Source organism: Moschus berezovskii, chromosome 14 (genome assembly GCF_049115385.1).
Source record: "Moschus berezovskii isolate FMDL1 chromosome 14, NW_MosBer_1.0, whole genome shotgun sequence".
NCBI lineage: Eukaryota > Metazoa > Chordata > Mammalia > Artiodactyla > Moschidae > Moschus > Moschus berezovskii.
Window position 1 is genome coordinate 50,872,505 of NC_142473.1, and position 15,760 is coordinate 50,888,264.

The following is a 15,760-nucleotide window of genomic DNA, read 5'->3' on the forward strand; positions in this document are numbered from 1 at the left end:
CCAGCTCACCCCAGAATGAGCAAAGGTTTAGACAGAGCATAATGTTCCCAGTGATCGACAGTGACAGCCTCATCTTGAGGGTTCTTTGGAAGAGTTTAAGCCCAGGGTGTTTCTGGCTGTGGAATTCTTTGGCAAAGGTTTGGGGTATGCACAAATGTTTACACTGGGTAACCCTTTCTTCCAGGAAAGAAGGTCAAAGAGATTCTGGTGTCTGACTTAGAAGGAGAGACTGCAGAGGCTTCTTCCTTGGAATAAGGAAAGCCGCGGGTCTTATACAGTCTAGATGGACAGGCAGCTTTTAGAATCAAAGGTGAGGAACCTACAACTTCTCTATGGGCTGACCATCCCTGAAGAAACCCACTTCTGTTATCTATTCCCCCCGCAACCACCCTGAAAAATCTACATCTCAGAATATCCTTGAAAAAATGGACACCCTGATAAACAGAGGGTGATATGGATATCATTTACTCAGTTCCTACTGAGGCACTGAACATGGCACTTTATATTCACTATCTCATTTAATTCTCACTGCTGGTTCATTGAGTAAAGAAAGTGAAAGTAAGTTAAAGTGAAAGTCACTCAGTCGTGTTCTACTCTCTGTGACCCCATGGACTATATAGTCCATGGAATTCTTCAGACCAAAATACTGGAGTGGGCAGCCTTTCCCTTCTCCAGGGGATCTTCCCAACCTAGGGATTGAACCCAGGTCTGCCTCACTGCAGGCAGATTCTTTACCAGCTGAGCCACAAGGGAAACCCAAGAATACTGGAGTGGGTAGCCTATCTCTTCTCTAGAGGACCTTCTCGACCGAGGAATAGAACCGGGGTCTCTTGCATTGCAGGTGGATTATTTACCAACTGAGCTATCAGGGAAGCCATCAAGTAAAGAATCCACCTGCAAAGCAGGAGACTTGGGGGACGCTGGGTCAAGAAGCTCCCCTGGAGAAGGAAATGGAAACTTACTCTAGTATTCTTGCCTGGAAAATCCTATGGACAAAGGAGCCTGGCAGGCTACAGTCCAAAGGGTTGCAAAGAGTTGCAAAGAGTGACTTTTTTTTTTTAACAGCTGTGAGTAGTAAAAATCTTTTGTTTTCAGATCAGGAAACTGGGGCTTATACAGTAAGGTCTCGTGTTAGTGTTTAGGACTTAAATTTGAATCTGTGCAGCCAATTATGCCATGATGATTAAGCTGCTGCTGCTGCTGTTGTGTCACTTCAGTTGTGTCCGACTCTGTGTGACCCCATAGACAGAAGCCCACCAGGGTCCCCCATCCCTGGGATTCTCCAGGCAAGAACACTGGAGTGGGTTGCCATTTCCTTCTCCAATGTGTGAAAGTGAAAAGTGAAAGTGAAGTCGCTCAGTCGTGTCTGACCCTTAGCGACCCCACGGACTGCAGCCTACCAGGCTCCTCCATCCATGGGATTTTCTAGGCAAGAGTACTGGAGTGGCTTGCCATTGCCTTCTCCGGATGATTAAGCTAGACTGGAGAAAACCTAGAGCTGAGGTTGTGAACTGGTAGCACATGGGCCGAATTCAGAATGAAAGGGTTTTTGTATGTACCACTAAGAGTTGGCCAGCACAGTGTTTTAATAAAACTTTTTGGTGTTTTAATAAAAATTAAAAGATAACCAGATAAAATTAAGAGATTTTACAACAAAATGTGGATTCCTAGGTCATCTTGAAAAAATAATGTGGCTGACATGCTGGATCCATATTCCTAATGGTAAGAATCAATTGGAACTGAGTAGTAACTGTCCTCTTTTGGTGCAATCCCAAAGCTGACTGCAGTTCCATGCTCCCTAAGGTCTTGAATCCAGCCCATTGTGTTTATTTCACAGCTCTTCCTTGGGCCCTGCAGGCGTCTGAGCTTGCAACTCCTATCACAGAAGATAACTGCAATGGTTGAGGAGTTGTGCAGAGAAAGTAAGAAAGAACTGAAAACAGGAGAAATTAAGTTTTTCTTAAAAAAAAAAAAAAAAGAATTCAAGTAATACCATGGTAAGAGCAGAGTTTCAAATACATACATTACATCCTCAGGTTTGATATTTAATAACTGGACAATCTGGGGAAAGTTGATATAGAAATTTATTAATACATAGAGTCGGACACGACTGAGCGACTTCACTTTCACTTTTCACTTTCATGCATTGGAGAAGGAATTGGCAACCCACTCCAGTGTTCTTGCCTGGAGAATCCCAGGGATGGGGGAGCCTGGTGGGCTGCCGTCTTTGGGGTCGCACAGAGTCGGACATGACTGAAGCGACTTAGCAGCAGCAGCAGCAGATATGTTCAGCATATATTTTTCAGAGGAAAAAACTGGTTACATAACAATCATGTAAAGTATGATTGCATTTGTATATATGATGGGAAAAAAGACTGTAAGAATATGTGACAAAATGTCATGGTTATCTGTAGATGGTGAGACTGAAGAGTTTTTCATTTGTGCTTTTTTTGTATTTTCCAAATCTTCTAAAATGATCATGTATATTACTGCTTGTAAAATAATTTTCAGAAGTCCATTGCAGGGACTTCCCTGGTGGTCCAGCGGCTAAGAACTCTGTGTTCCTAATGCGGTGGGGTTGGATTCAATCCCTGGCCAGGGAACTAGATCCCATATGCCTCAACTAAGACTCAGCGCAACCAAATAAATAAACATTTTTTTAAAAATCCATAGAAGTTGTGATTTGAAGACCTCACCTGCTGATATGGAGCAGCCCAGCTCCAAAGTGGGGGACAGCCAGGAGCAGGTGTTTCTCTAGGAAAGACTGATGCCGGCGCAGCCTCTGCAACTTCACACCCTTCTTCCAGCTACAAACCAGAGGGAAGTGACAGTGTCCTGTGGCTCTTTGTGATGCCTCTTCCCAAACCCTATACCCACCATCACCTACCTGGCTAAGGCCTTGCGTAAGAGGCAATACTTGAAGAATGGAATAAGCTGGAGCTGTTGCCAGAGGACAGAGTGGTGGTGCCAGGTCCCCAGTGTCATCGCCTCACTGCCCTCCACGGGATGTACGTGCAGGACCCCAAAGGGAGAGAAGATGTAGTGCTCGGGATTCACCTTGTTGGGTGGCACCACCATCAGGCTGTAAGGCCTTTAAACCAGAGCACAGATCAGTGGGGGCCTTGGGAACTTGTGCAGACTCCAGGGAGGGACAAAAGGAGGACAGAAACGGGAAACAAGGAGGCAGAAAGGAAGGCGGAAGACAGTGGGAAGAGGGGAAAGAGAGCAGAATGCTCCTCAAACCAGAAAGATGTGATATTAAGAAGAAAAAGGAAGCCAAAAACGGGCAGGAAGAAAGAAAAAGGCTCCTAGCCAGTTCCAAGAAGTTCATATCTCCAGACGCAGAGAACTAACATCCCATCAAATTTAAGATGCTATCAATTGTAAGCTGCAGTATTCTTTTATGAAACACTGAAAGAAAAAATGCTCTCAATATGATATGTCACCAATTTGAAGATGCATGACAATTTCAGAAATGTTGAAATATGAAAAAATGTACCTCTTACAAATGATAAAATATGTATATTCTACATGCTGACATAACATGCGGAGATAATCAGGGAAGGCTGTTTGGAGTAACTGAGAACAGGGGAAAGCAAGGGTAACTAGAACACTAGACACAGGCCAATAAAGAGGAAAACTGCCATCTAGTGAACCAGATAAATTCCTCCAGAGCCATCTTATAATCCTAGTAAGTTGTCTTATTTCAGGAAAATGCTCCCATATCCCACGTTAAATACACTCTATATGTAAGTATATAACATATAAATTATGTGCTATATCTAGTTGAAGTAAACTAGTTGCCATAATGCCATGCTTGGGCACAATTAATAAAGCATTTATTAATTTTTATCCTGCAGTTTTCTTTTCATAACTTGGAGTCAGTAATATTTTTAAGCACTAAAAATATTTTTTAGCCTTTTAAAAGCTGTGTGTCCCAAATCCAATGTATATAATACCTAAAACGTAAAACCGCCCTCCTCTCTCTCTCTCGCATCACTCCCCCCATACATTATTAAGCAAATGACTCAAGGGCATATACATAGATATCAGAATAAACTCAGTAAGTCAAATCATATAAAAACTTTATTTCATTTCTGACAAAGTGACTCGATCTTCTCAAGTATACTATTATTCCAAATTACAGATGAGAAAACTGAACAAAGAGAAATCATAAATTTTCACAAGGCAGTTAAGGAAAGAATTTTTGTTGTTTAGCTGCTAAGTTGTGTCCAACTCTTTAGGGACACCATGGAATGGAGCCCACCAAGCTCCCCCATCAATGGGATTTCCCAGGCAAGACTACTGAAGTGGTTTGCTATTTCCTTCTCCAGGGGATCTTCCCCACCCAGGGATTGAACCTGCATCTCCTGCATTGGCAGGCAGATTCTTTACCACGGAGCCACCAGGGAAGCCCAGGACTTAAAAACCAAATCTACCTGACTGAAGCCCCTGTCTCCTAACCACTGGATTATGCAGCATCCTGCAGGATAGCTACCTATCCTGAGGCCTGATTTCCCAAGGGGATGCTCCTTCCCCTGTGGCCTTCTTAATGGAGGCTATTCTTCCTGCACAGGGCAGGAGTCAGGGAGAGCTGAGCAAAGACCCTAGGAAGTGAAGGAATATATTCTTCCCTAAGTATAAATCAAAATCTAGGACAGGGGGTTCCCTGGTGGCCTAGAGATTAGGATTTCTGGTTTTCACTGCTGTGGCCCAGGTTCAATCCCTGGCCTGGGAACTGAGATCCTTGCAAGTGTGGCAATCTAGGACAAATATAAGAAAATTTTGATGATTGCAAATACACTGAAAGAAAACCTCAAAGTGAAACAAAAAATGCCAGGTTTCCACTTTTACTGATGGTGCACTAGAAATATGGACCAATACTTCCCTTGAGAACAACTAGAAAAACTGGGCAAAGTATCTAGATAAAACATGAAAATCATCAGAGAACCCACAAATTAAGTCCCCTGGGCTTCCAGATGGGACTCTGATTACAACACAGGTTGAACCAGAAAACACCTCCCTCCTTGGTGTGGGCCCCCAGCTCTTTTGTTTTAAAACCAAATCTGCTTTAAACCACTTCTGTTCTTTAGTTTTCTGAGTCTGATGAAAGGTCAGCTCCTCTTCTCTATCCTTCAGGAGCATATAGAAAAACTGACACACCATTGCCTCTACTGGAATCTCTGTTTGGAGAAAAGCAGCAACAAGTGCAAAACTCACTTCACTGTGTTCCTTTTCGGGCAGATGTGGGCCCTGTAATTATTCACTGCTTTTTTAGTTCTCTTGCTCATGGTTTCTTGTTTCTCTCTATGCCTAATTATCTTTGAATATGTTGCTTCTCTGATTATGACTAAGCTGATAGGTGAAAGCCCTAAGCTTGTCATTTTCTTTCTATAGGCTCTCCACCATTGTCAACAGGGCTCCCATCCCACATGACTACCGTTTACTATCACTATGGCTGAACAGTCAAGTGTAGCGGCCACTAGGTGTCAGTAGGGAGTTCATCATCTTCAACTACAGTGACAATTTAGTCAGTTTTGATGTCACCACAGGTCATGGATTACTACATGCTATTTCCCATTAGCAAGAAGCCTAGTACTGTCCAAGGCCAAGGACATTACCAAACCAATATCAGAATCCCATATTTGAGGATCGTTTCCTGAGACCACTCACGATGCTAAGTACTATATCAGAGTCCAATCAGGAAAACAGAAATTGCATTCAGCATTTCAACAAAGTGAATTTAATAAAGAAAATGTGTTTCAGAAAAGGTGTCAGAGGACACCTGAAAAGCAAAAAGGGAAAACTAAGGTAGAGCAGAGACAATAACTAGAGGAAACGCATGCCAGCCCTAAGACTAGAGGAACAAAGGAAAGAAGTTTGCTTTCTCAGAAGCCATGGATTTGGAGGAGGGGCTTGGAGCACAGGGACTTGGCTTTCTAAGGAATGCCGCCTGGCTGCTACTAGTAAATAAGGAGTTCGGAGGAGGGGCCTTGTACAGTTATGATGCAGAACTCTGATGGGAAGGTGCTACCCCTTGGTTGGCGCTGATCTCTTGCAGTGCCAGGATCAGGAAGAGGCTACTTCAGAAAGTGCCTGCTGCTGGCAGGGTGAACGACCATTTCTGGGGCAATGATATGAAGGGAAAGCAGAGGAAGAACAAAGTCCCTTCTCCTTTTATCCTGCTATCCAGTCTCCTACTAGCACTCCCTATTAATCAAACCTAACAGGAAGCTAGCTGAAAAAAGAGAAATGAAGTTTACAGAGTCCCAGCCCCAGCATTACAAAGCAGAGAGAGAAGAGCAGAACTGGAGCCAAGAGACAGTTGCTTAATAACGAGCACAATGCTCTCAGCGGGCTCTTGTTAAATGAATTGATCAGTACATCAGTGGATGGTACAGATCATTAGTCCCACTGAAGTTCAGGAGAAAGAGGTCAGTGTATGCAGGATATATAGATTCTGAGGAGCAGATATCAGATACTGCTCAAGAATATGGACTTTTGAGTTAAGACAGTGCTAGGTTTCAGTCTTGTTTCTACCACTGACTATGTGGTCTTGGACAAGTCACGTAACCTGTCTATGCATTGGTCTACTCATCTCAAATATGGAATAATAATAGCACCTACCTGGTAGGTGGGGATTAAATGACACAGGTATTAAAAAAAAAAAGCTTGATTAATGGTAATTACGACTGATATTTCTGGGAAGAGAAGAGACTTACATAGGGCTTTTAAAAACACTAAGATTTTGATCTAATGAAAGAAAGTGAATGAATGACTCTCGAGTCGTATGGAAGAAGACTTGTTTTCATAGCACAGAGATGAAACGAGGACCAAAAGGTAAAAGTTAAAGGAAAGCAGTCTGAAGAAAATGATGCCTTGTGAAACACAAAGGTTTAAATGAACACCTGATTCTTGCCCTGGAGTTAGAAGAGTTCACCATCAAATTCCCTTCTGAGGTGATGACCAAATGCTTCTGTCATTCTAGGACAAAGTAAAGAAGACAGAGCAAAGAGCAGAAAAGAATGACTACCACGAAAAGCTATGAGAGCAGAGGGGAGCAAGAGGAAGTGAAGGGTGCAGAGAAGGCTGAGAAGGGAAGAAAGAGGGACCCTGGGAGACAGAAGAAATGAGAGGGGAGAGGAGAAAGACAGGAAAGCAGGGGTCTGGAGAGGAGGAAGAGGGGAAGAGAGTGTGGGGGGATGTCGGGGAGCAGGAGGAGCAGGTCAGGGGTCTGGGCATGGGCTCTCACGTAAAGCAGCGGCTGGGAGCCACGTTGAGATAAAGGAAGTGGATCGTCTTCAGGTATCTCTCTGTCTTCATAACGGCCATTATCTGGCTACCCAGGAGGGAAATCTGTGGTAAGAAGCCAGTGCTTCTTTTTTGGAGGGTCTTCTCCTCAGGAACTTCCAAGTCCAGCTGAGACCTGTATGATACAAAGTCAGGAGAGAAGAGGCAGAGCAAAGCGGTCAGGCGGCCACTGTCTGCCAGTGAACAAAGGAGCTAGATTAGGTGCCTGAGAGGACCTGATGTGGCCTGGTTAGAGCCTGTCAACCATCTACACCCAAAGGTTTACATGCTGAGCAAATACAGTCCAAGAGGTGACACAGTCAGGCAGCTGCAGTCATTCAGATCTGTGTGTGAAGAACCCTTCCCTTTCTGATAAATGAGTAATCGTTCTCGATTGATTGTGATTACCATGACATCAGTATTACGTAGTACTCAGTAAAAGTCATGGGAATACTTTGCTGTTCCAACTCGTCACCTTGCAAGCCCACAGTCCTAGATATCTCCTCTCTGGCAACCTTCCTAGCCTTCTAGATCTCCTATCTTTGTCCCCATTATACCTGCTTTCCAACTCTTCATGATCTCCATGCCTGGGGGTTCTTTCTTGATTTTTCTCCATCATCACCCAAACTCCACCTTCACATCCATCTCTTCCCAGCTGGGATTTACATCCTTTGGGTCACACAGAGTCGGACACGACTGAAGTGACTTAGCAGCAGCAGCAGCAGCAGCACCCTCAAGCCTGCACCAATACCATCAGTCTTCCTACCCTTCTACCATACCAGCTGATAAAATTGGTATTACAATTAATTATTAGAGAAGCCAAAAGTCAATTACCTGGACTAACAAATTTGGTTAGAGTAAACTCAGAGCACAAAAATAAAACAAACCAAAAACCCTCTGAATAATTCAGTTTAGACTTAATCAGTCCAAGTATATCCAGGCCATTAATTAGATATGGCATGGATATGCCCAAATCTAATTCAACAGAACAAGTTAACCCAGGGCTATAAAGCCATCCTAAAGTTCATGTCGGGATGTCCCTGGTGGTCTAGTGGTTGAGAATCCACCTGCCAATGCAGGGGACATGGGTTTAATCCTTGGTCCTGGAAGATTCCCCATGCCGCAGAGCAGCTGTGACTGCTGAGCCTGTGTCCTGCAACAAAAGAAGCCACCGCAACGAGAAGCCCTAGCACTACAACCGGGGAGTGGCCCCAGGTTTCCGCAACTGGAAAAACCCCATTGGCAGCAAGGAAGACCCAGAACAGCCAAACATAAATATAAATAAATAAAATGAAACTCACATCAACAACAGGGTTTGTGATGTTGACATTAGATCAGGACATCTTAATGGTGTAACTGCACTAAAGTTTCATTTCCTCAATAATTAAAGCCCTACTTGTACTAAGCAGGTTCAGAAGATCTCAGAACAGAAATATCATCTCCTGTATAGATTCCTGGAGTCCAGTCTCATCTGTGGGCTCACTCTGCTCGATGTCTTAGTACTTAAGTCCTCAGGCAGCTACCCCTTGCAGTCTCCTTGACTGCTATTTCAGGCTTCCACCCCCCACTCCCACGCCCAGCCCCGCAGAGCTCCCAGTCCCCTTCTTTGCCTCTGTCCCTGCCCAGCGAAAACTGAGGCTCTCAGCCATGAAATAACTCCCTCAAGTTCAGCTGCCTTCCCACACATTTATCTGTACAAATTTCCATTCTACTTTTGCCTCCAAATTTGAGTGGAAGGAGTGCCCTTCTTCTCCGCAAGACTAATTCCTCCATTTGTGCTCTGGATCCCTTCTCCCCTCTTCATGATGTATTTTCAGTCTCCTCTTCTTCCATTGTTAGCCTATACTTATTCATTCACTCTACAAATATTTATTGAGTACCAACTTCTCCAAGACTGTCTTGAGGGCTATAAACACCTCTCCATTTTTTTGAGTCCTACTCAGACACCACTGTTCTTTCAATCTGCTGTCCTAATTTCTCTCTTTTTCTTTCAAGCCAAGCTTCATGAGAGAATGAAACATGATTTCCACTTCTTCCCCTTCCATTCACTTCTGAATGCACTACAGTGTGCCTTCCTCATCACAAAACTACACTGAAACTGCTCTCACCAACCTCTTCCTTGTTGCTAAATCCAGTGAATATTTTTTCAAAATTTTCTTAATTGTCTTGGTAGAGTTTAACACTGAGTGCTCCCTCCTCTTTGAAACTTTCCACTTTATTTCACTTCCTGACCTTCAGGGTATTTTGTTAACCCAAATTTAAACCCAAACTCCTCTGATGTGCTTTCTCCTAATTCTGATGTGTATGCGTGCACACACACACACACACACACCCCCAGAGGAAGAGCCAGGGAAAAGGCAGTGTTCTTTGATTTTGTAGCATTTAACACAAATTGTAATGCTATTTTACTTAAATCAACTTATTTAACATCTATCTCCCTTAACTAAGCTGTAAAACCCCAGGGTGGAGAAGGAAATGGCAACCCACTCCAGTACTCTTGGCTGGAGAATCCCAGGGACAGAGGAGCCTGGTGGGCTGCCATCTGTGGGGTCGCACAGAGTCGGACACGACTGAAGCGACTGAGCAGCAGCAGCAAAACCCAAGGGAAGAGATTGAATCTCTCTTATCACTTCTGTATCCTCAGCATCTAGCAGTTCCTGATATATATTGTTTATCCAATAATACTTCTTGAATGTATGAATACCTGGGAGGCCAGTCCTGGGGAATATGGTGAAATTAAGCCATATTAACTAGGCCGCAGAGGTTTACTGCCAGCTCCAAAAAGAGGACCAAGAACTTGACTTCTTGCCAGCATCTCAGCCCATTCTCACTCAATCTAGATTTCTCCCCCAGGAAAAGAGACTTATACTCAGGGCAAAGGGCAGATCATTGAAAAAGAAGCATCTGGTGGGGCAATTGAAGATATACACAAAGAAAGCACTGGCCACCTTCCATCAGGGCCCCAAGAGCCTACCTATCTGCCCACCATTAAGGCTCTAAGACTTCAGGAAAAACTTGACCCAGCCATGCTGCTGCTGCTGCTAAGCTGACTTCAGTCATGTCCAACTCTGTGCGACCCCATAGACGGCAGCCCACCAGGCTCCCCTGTCCCTGGGATTCTCAAGGCAAGAACTGTGGAGTGGCTTACCATTTCCTTCTCCAGACCCATCCCTAACAGAGCTAAATTGAGAACGCCAAGGTTGGTTGAAGGTAAAACTAGCCTTCTTCCCAGACAGTGAACGTATGAATGCCTGTAAGCCAGTCCTAGAGAATATGAAACAGAAAACAGCTTGAGTTTCCAGAATGTGTCACAGAGAAGCTGGCCAGGGGACAGGGAGAAATTCCAACATTAGAGTTAGAGAACTCTGAGAAGAGGGCGTCTCTGTAGGCATTCTGAAATCCTTAGAGAGCAGTTTAAGAGCCAGACTGGGGAGAAAATCACCACTCCAAGGGCCGAGAGTCCCTCACTCGTAGGGCAAGAAGACTCTGGAAGGATCATAATGAAAAGTCCTAGCTGGCAGTGCAGCCAATTCTAGTCTGCCTTGGAGGTGGTTTAGCTCACATAGATATGAGTGGGAGGGGCCCCCAGAAAGGCACTCACTTAGGAGCATCTCGAGGGAGAGACCCAGATTGAGTATCCTGCAGTAGGTAGGCCCAGAGGTAAGACTCATTGATTACGGAACAAGTGAGAAAAACAACTAAGCACTACATGATGCTTTTGAACTGCGGTGTTGGAGAAGACTCTTGAGAGTCCCTTGGACTGCAAGGAGATCCAACCAGTCCATCCTAAAGGAGATCAGTCCTGGGTGTTCATTGGAGGGACTGATACTAAAGCTAAAACTCCAATACCTTGGCCACCTCATGTGAAGAGTTGACTCACTGGAAAAGACTCTGATGCTGGGAGGGATTGGGGGCAGGAGGAGAAGGGGACGACAGAGAATGAGATGGCTGGATGGCATCACCGACTCGATGGACATGAGTTTGAGTGAACTCTGGGAGTTGGTGATGGACAGGGAGGCCTGGCGTGCTGTGATTCATGGGGTCGCAAAGAGTCGGACACGACTGAGCAACTGAACTGAATTGAACACGAAAGAGAAGTCTAGAAACTCTGGAAACTCAGGCTGTTTTCTGAAGCTTTGGCTTCCTTGAGGTTGACTTGTGATTTTCATTAATTTCTGCATTTTCCTAAGGGGATTAACACGCTGGGATTATTAGCAGACAGAAAGGAAGAGGTTTTTTTCTCTCCTTTGCTCAAAGCCCTGGACTAGGCTCCTCACTTACTTAGTCTCTGTTCTTCCAGAAGGCTCCTCCTCCGCGTTGTCAGTGTCACTGCTTTCATACTGTACTGGGATATCAGTCGCCAGTGCCAAGGGCAGAAGCCTGAGGCCATCGAGCCACTCTGTCTCTTCCATGGCCACTTCCGCACCGACAATACCCAGGCTGTGCTGGAGCTCGGGCAGGGTCAGTGGTCGCAGCCATGTGGCCAAATCATCCTCGACTTGCTGCCCTTCCCACTGGGCCTGCACAAAAGGGCATGCTGGGCGTGGGGTCCCATGATGGAACCTCTTTTTCTGGGGATAGCAGTCAACATGGGAGGTGCCCTCTAACAACGAGGTGTCTCGGGGAAAGGCCTGGTCTATGGCATCCAGCAGATCCAGGTGGAGCTGGGCCTGAACCCAGGGTGCCCAGCGGTACAGCCGCTCTAGGAAAGGCAGCAAGTCAAGGCGACCGACCAGCAGCGCTCGATATGGGGGCAGCAGACCCAGCACAGCATGCAGGTAGTTCCACGCCGCAGGGCTGCCATCCTGAAGCACTTTTGAGAACAGGGTTTGGAGCTCAGCTACCAGGAGCTCCAGCACTGTGCGCTGCTCGGACTCGAACCGAGTCACTGCCTTCAGGGACTGCCTCTTTTTTCCCTGACAGGCTTGGAGCTGCTCTGCTTTGTCCAGGACACCTACAGAGCACCGAGATTCAAGGGCTTTAGATGATGCCTCTTCATCTGAGACCAAGAGGAGCCAGGCATTCAACTGCCGTCGAACTGCTCCTGCCCACTGCTCAGGATCCAACTGCCAGTTCCAGGCTCCTGGTTGATGGATCTCACCTGCGTGGCGAAGCGCAAGAGAAGGCGAGAGAAGGGGACTTAGGCTCTGGGCAGTGTTAAAAGGATTGGGGAGTCCCTTCCCACTGCCCCTGACACCATCCCCTCACCTGGACTATGGGGCACAGAAGGCAAGGGAAGCGAAGAATGCGGGGTGCGCTGGTGAGGTTTCATGGGGAAGTGCCTGTAGGAGAAATGGATGAACTTAGACTTGGGTCTCGGGCACAGCCACCCCCACACAGACTGGCACGCACACGTATGATCACTGGTAGAGGCAAAGTGGCACACGCACCTAAAAGGGCTCACTCAGAGGACCTCAGAATAGCAGGGAACAGTCACTGGGACTGGAGCCTGGCGATCGCCTGAAGGGGAGGAACAGGTCGTCACGGACAGGCAGCAAAGCCCCGGTCCCCTTTGCCCTCGCCCGTGGACTAGGAGAACGTGTTGAGGACAGAAAGCAGAGGAGAGGGTACGAAGGCGGGAGAGAGGCGGGGGAAGAGCGGAGAGGGCTGGGCTGGGAGCCGGAGGAGGAGGTGGAAGAGGAGCGGAAGGGAGAAAGGGACACTCCGGGGGGGCAGTGGTGAGAATGTGCGTGTGTCTGGGAGGAGTGCTGCGAAGGGACGGGATCCCCAGCGGCGGACTCACCGCGGCCGCATCCCTCCCAACTGTTAGAACAGTTAGCACGTCGCCCGAGGCCGAGCCTCCGGCGAGAGCCCCCGCGGCGCCAGGAATGGGCGGGGCCCTGGGGGAGGGGCGGGGCCCTGGGGGAGGGGCGGGCCCAGGCCAAATCTGCCCTCTGCCCTCTGCCCGCAGGCCCTGGGATAGGCCGTCCAGCTGGTTGGGTCTGGAAAAGAACGACTTGTTTGATTTGGGAAAGCAGCAATAATGTAGGCGTCGTGAGCGGGTGTAGTCCATATTCCCTGTTTATCTATTACTGAGCGTGTAAGTTGCTACGGGCACCCACAACAGGAGTCACTGGGACACCCCAACCCACCCCACCTAGACCACCATACCTAGCAAACAATCCAAGACAAACTCCTTGATCACAGAGGAGCTCAAAATCTGAGGGTTTTGGGGTAGCGGGAGGAGAGGGGAAAACACCTGAGTGACTAAAATAAATAGAAATTCAGCATGTGACAGAGTCCCACCGCCACTTTGGATATCTGATAGGAATCCCAAACTTCAGTTCAGTTCAGTTCAGGCGCTCAGTCGTGTCCAACTCTTTGCGACCCCATGAATCACAGCACGCCAGGCCTCCCTGTCCATCACCAACTCCCGAACTTCACTCAAACTCATGTCTATCAAGTGGCTGATGCCATCCAGCCATCTCATTCTCTGTCATCCCCTTCTCCTCCTGCCCCCAATCCCTCCCAGCATCAGTCTTTTCCAGTGAGTCAACTCTTCACATGAGGTGGCCAAAGTATTGGAGTTTCAGCTTTAGCATCAGTCCTTCCAATGAACACCAGGACTGATCTCCTTTAGAATGGACTGGTTGGATCTCCTTGCTGTCCAAAGGACTCTCAGGAGTCTTCTCCAACACATTTCAAAAGCATCAATTCTTCAGCGCTCAGCCTTCTTTATGGTTCAACTCTCACATCCCTTACATGACAGAGCTTTGACTAGACGGACCTTTGTCAGCAAGGTAATGTCTCTGCTTTTTAATATGCCAACTAGGTTGGCCATAGCTTTTCTTCTAAGGAGCAAGCATCTTTTAATTTCATGGCTGCAGTCACCATCTGCAATAATTTGGGAGCCCAAGAAAATAAACTCTGTCACTGTTTCCATTGTTTCCCCATCTATTTGCCATGAAGGGGTGGGGCCGGATATCATGATCTTCGTTTTTTGAACACTGAGTTTTAAGCCAGGTTTTTCATTCTTCTCTTTCACTTTCATCAAGAGGCTCTTTAGTTCCTCTTCACTTCCTTTCATAAGGATGGTGTCATCTGCGTATCTGAGGTTATTGATATTTCTCCCGGCAATCTTGATTCCAGCTTGTGCTTCATCCAGCCCAGCATTTCACATGATGTACTCTCTGCATAAGTTAAATAAACAGGGTGACAATATAAAGCCTTGACATACTCCTTTCCCAATTTGGAACCAGTCTGTTGTTCCATGTCCAGTTCTAACTGTTGCTTCTTGACCTGAATACAGACTTCTCAGGAGGCAAGTAAGGTGGTCTGGTATTCCCATCTCTTGAAGAATTTTCCACAGTTTGTTGTGATCCACACAGTCAAAGGTTTTGGCATAGTCAATAAAGCAGAATTAGATGTTTTTCTGAAACTCTCTGACTTTTTCTATGATCCAATAGATGCTGGCAATTTGATCTCTGTTCCTCTGTGTTTTCTAGATCCAGCTTGAACATCTGGAAGTTCTTGGTTCAGGTACTGAACCTGGGAGATTTGGGAAAGTAGCAATCCTGAGGGTATCATGGGCAGGTGTAGTCCATATACTTGTTTATCTATTATTGAGCCTGTAAGTTGCTATGGGCATTTACAACAGGGGTGTTTGGGACACCCGACCCCACCCAACACACACTTGCATGTATCCATCTAGACTACCACACCCTTAGCAAAAATTCCAAGTAAGACAAACTCCTTGATCCAAGCCAGGCTTAACTCTCTTGGAGAATTTTGAGCATTACTTTACTAGCGCGTGAGATGAGTGTAATTGTGTGGTAGTTTGAACATTCTTTGGCATTGCCTTTCTTTGGGATTGGAATGAAAACTGACCTTTTCCAGTCCTGTGGCCACTGCTGAGTTTTCCAAATTTGCTGGCATATTGAGTGCAGCACTTTAACAGCATAATCTCTTAAGACTTGAAATAACTCAGCTGGATTCCATCACCTCCACTAGCTTTGTTTGTAGTGATGCTTCGTAAGGCTCACTTGACTTTGAATTCCAGGATTTGTGGCTCTAGGTGAGTGATCACACCATTGTGGTTATCTGGGTCATGAAGATCTTTTTTGTATAGTTCTTCTGTGTATTCTTGCCACCTCTTCTTAATATCTTTTGCTTCTGTTAGGTCCATACTGTTTCTGTCCTTCATTGTGCCCATCTTTGCATGAAATGTCCTCTTGATAGTTCCCCAACCCCACCCCTGCACACATCCCATGTTTAATTGTTCAGCAAAAATTCTGTGAAACTGTAATTTCAAAATATATCCAAAATCCAAGTATTTCTCACCACTAAGAGCTAAACCCACTAAGTCACTAAGATAGTGAAGGAAAGGGAAGCCTGGTGCTGCCGTCCGCGGAGTCCCAAAGAGTCAGACATGGCTGAGTGACTGAACACCACCAAAGAGCTAAACCTTGGTCTAGGCCACTATCACCTCTTACCTGGATTATTCCATCACCTTCTAACTGATCTCTTGGCC

The 15,760-nt window shown here is 46.1% G+C and overlaps 1 protein-coding gene across 2 annotated transcripts in view; it reads right to left on the minus strand.

The window, feature by feature from the left end:
• The window catches only part of DNHD1 (dynein heavy chain domain 1), a 67,300-nt gene extending 54,207 nt beyond the window's left edge, over positions 1-13,093 (minus strand). The window contains exons 1-6 of one of the 2 annotated variants that reach the window (XM_088843117.1): positions 12,681-13,093; positions 12,499-12,572; positions 11,572-12,391; positions 7,253-7,426; positions 2,888-3,091; positions 2,697-2,807 (exon numbers count right to left, since the gene is read on the minus strand). In XM_088843117.1, the coding sequence (XP_088699243.1) occupies positions 2,697-2,807; positions 2,888-3,091; positions 7,253-7,426; positions 11,572-12,391; positions 12,499-12,562 (1,373 nt within the window). In that variant the 5' untranslated portion in view covers positions 12,563-12,572; positions 12,681-13,093. Of the gene's footprint in view, positions 1-2,696; positions 2,808-2,887; positions 3,092-7,252; positions 7,427-11,571; positions 12,392-12,498; positions 12,573-12,680 lie in introns of those variants that run through there. The other variant, XM_088843118.1, reaches the window with a different exon arrangement.
• Between the last annotated feature and the right edge of the window lie 2,667 nt (positions 13,094-15,760).